Here is a 2,801-nt window from a genome sequence, read left to right on the forward strand (position 1 = left end):
GGGCTCCCGTCTGCTTGGTCTTACATAGTTGCAAAAGAAACAAGAAATACAGATTTTCAAATGTTGGCAACCAATCAACATGTAAAACCGCATCTAAGCCATGAAGACAGTTTGAGCCTTTGCAGATTCCTCTGTCCCAGCCTATGCTTATGCGGGGGCTCCTATATATCTGCAAGAGGGTGCTAAGCAAGTAGCCCAGAGGGTGCTGGATCTGCTTCTCTCTGCTGGGAACCCCAGGGCCAGGGAGGCTGCATTCAGAGGCAGGATTTTCTCTCCCCAAAGGAGGCAGAAATGAGTCCAAACCAGGAACGGGGAGAGACCCTTGGTAAAGATGCTGTCTGTTTTGCAGCCTATTCTGGACCACCCCCATCTCCCTGCAACCCCCTGCTTCCAGCCACTGTACTATCTCTGTTCAGAGGAATAAGAGTAACCGGCCTCACCTTCATTGGCCTCAGAGTGGAGGACAGCAAGAATGAGGAGGAAGACCAGGGTAGCCAGGATCACCTTCATCCTTCTGGCGGCTGACCAGCTGTAAGAGCAGGATGGGGCTGAAGACTCCTGGGTTCCCTGACTCTTTGAAATCTGGGCTCTGACCTTCCTTTGTAAGAGGTTGCTGATGAGGAAGTCACGAGATAGAAGAATCCAAGATTGCATGGGAGTTTCGTTTCTTTGGAATTGTGACTGGTGACGTATCTAAAATACGAGAACTGAGTCAATTTATTCAAAGAGAAGTAGAAGACAGAGAATGGTCTCAGAATTCACATTTGGCTTGCATCTTGAGGGTGGTGGTAGGGGAAGGCCAGAGGTGAAGGGCTTTGGGGGAGAAATTGCCCTCCTTTTCTGTTCCTCCCCAGGGAGCCTGGTGAAGCCTCCTTGGGGGTGAGACCATGTGGACCATGAGTCCAAAGGCCCAGGCAACTGTCTCAGGCTCAGGGATTCTAGGACCCACCAGGATGAAGGTGTGGGGGCCCTGTGCTCTGTCTATCTCCGGCACCAGGCCTGGACTCAAGCCTGATGGGGACTGGGAATGAGGTGCTGGATTTGGAGGGGATTCTGGGGTGGCTGGGCCTCACCGGCCAGGACTGGACTGAAACCCCTCACCTAGGGTGAGCTGGAGGCCCTGCCCTCTGCGCAGCACAGGGAGCTTGAGCGGATCCTTAGCAACCAAGGAAGGTGTACAGGGCTCTCTGCTTAGCCAGGGCTGCCTCCAGGACTGAGGCTGAGGGATGAGTTCCTTCTGGCTCAAGCTGGGGGAGCTGGGGACAGGGCAATGTATCCCATAGAATACAACTGTATCTCGACACCCTTGAGTTTGTGCTGCAGGGTCCCTGCACATGAACACCACAGTGGTCCGTCTGGGACTAGGAGGTAGGGTGGCCAACCATCCCGGTTTGCCTGGGACGAGCAGCATCCCTGGGATGTGGCACCTTCGGTGCTAACACAGGGATGAGTTGGTCACCCTACTGAGAGGTCAGACAGATGTGGCTGTCCCCCACCTCTACTCCCACCAAAATCAGATTAAGCACCTGTGGGTTTTTTTTCAAAAATTTTTTGTTGTGGTAAAATATATATAACATAACATTTGCCCTTGTAAACATTTTTAAATGTGCAGGTCACTGGTATTAGGTACATCTATATATTGTGCAATCATTACCACCATCCAAGTGCAGAACTTTTTTTATCTTGCAAAACCGGAACTCTGCACCCATCAAACAATAACTCCCCTCCCCTCCTCCCCAGCCACGGGCTATTGCCTCTCTACTTTGTCTCTCTGAATTTGACTGCTCTAGGTACCTCATAATATTAGTGGAATCATACAGTATTTATTTTTGGTGACTGGCTTATTTCACCTAGCATGTCCTCAAGGATCATCCATTTTGTACCATATGCCATAATTTCCTTCTAAGACCAAATAATATTCCATTGTATGGATATACCACATTTTGTTATCCATTCATCTGTTGATGGATACTTGGACTGCTTCTGTGTTTTAGCTATTGTGAATAATGTTGCTGTGGACAGGGGTGTACACATGTCTCTTTGAGACCCTGTTTTCAATTCTTTGGGGTATATACCCAGAAGTGGAGTTGCTGGGTCATATAGTAAATCAATTTTTAATTTTTTGAGGAACCGCCATACTGTTTTCCACAGCCTTTGTACCATTTTATATTCCCAACAACAATACACAAGACTTCCAATTTCTTTATATCTTTGCCAACATTTGTTCTTTTCTGGGTTGGTTTGTTTGGTTTTTTTTTTGGCCGTAGCCATACTAATGGGTGTGGGGTGGTATCTCATTATGGTTTTGATTTAAGCATCCGTATTTTTTATCAGTTTTATATAAGGGGGTTCCAGGTAAGTTTGTTTGCAAAGAAAGTGTTTCCCTCCTAAAAAGAAAAATTTAAACCCCTGTTCTAATGGAAAGAATAGGAGCTTGTCCCCTTGGTTAGCACAACATCAGATGGGGGAGGGATGCTGGGGATACACATGGGTGAGAGGAGGGAAGAAGCTGAGGTCTCTATGCCAATTCCTGGACTTCTGAAACTAAGTTATTGGTGACACTGAGTCATTTGCCTTTTGTGCTTTGGTAAGCAATGGGCACCCCTCTCCTGGACCTTCAGTCCTGCTTGACTGACGGCTTCCCCTCTTCAAAGGAACAGGACTAGGGGCATCTGGGTGGCTCAGTCGTTAAGCGACTGCCTTCGGCTCAGGTCATGATCCCAGGGTCCTGGGATCGAGCCCCGCACGGGGCCCTTGCTCGGCGGGAAGCCTGCTCCTCCCTCTCCCACTCCCCCTGCTTG

The 2,801-nt window shown here is 48.8% G+C and overlaps 1 protein-coding gene across 1 annotated transcript in view; it reads right to left on the reverse strand.

Annotated features, from left to right (window-relative positions):
• LOC112808329 (regakine-1-like) overlaps nt 1-629 on the reverse strand; it is a 17,748-nt gene extending 17,119 nt beyond the window's left edge. Inside the window, exon 1 of the mRNA XM_025851396.2 lies at nt 441-629. Within this exon, the coding sequence (XP_025707181.1) occupies nt 441-510 (70 nt within the window). The 5' untranslated portion in view covers nt 511-629. The remainder of the gene's footprint in view (nt 1-440) is intronic.
• Nucleotides 630-2,801: the final 2,172 nt, after the last annotated feature.

This window comes from Callorhinus ursinus, unplaced genomic scaffold (genome assembly GCF_003265705.2).
Source record: "Callorhinus ursinus isolate GAN/ISIS: 27379988/994484 unplaced genomic scaffold, GSC_fseal_2.0 scaffold34, whole genome shotgun sequence".
Classification (NCBI taxonomy): Eukaryota; Metazoa; Chordata; class Mammalia; order Carnivora; family Otariidae; genus Callorhinus; species Callorhinus ursinus.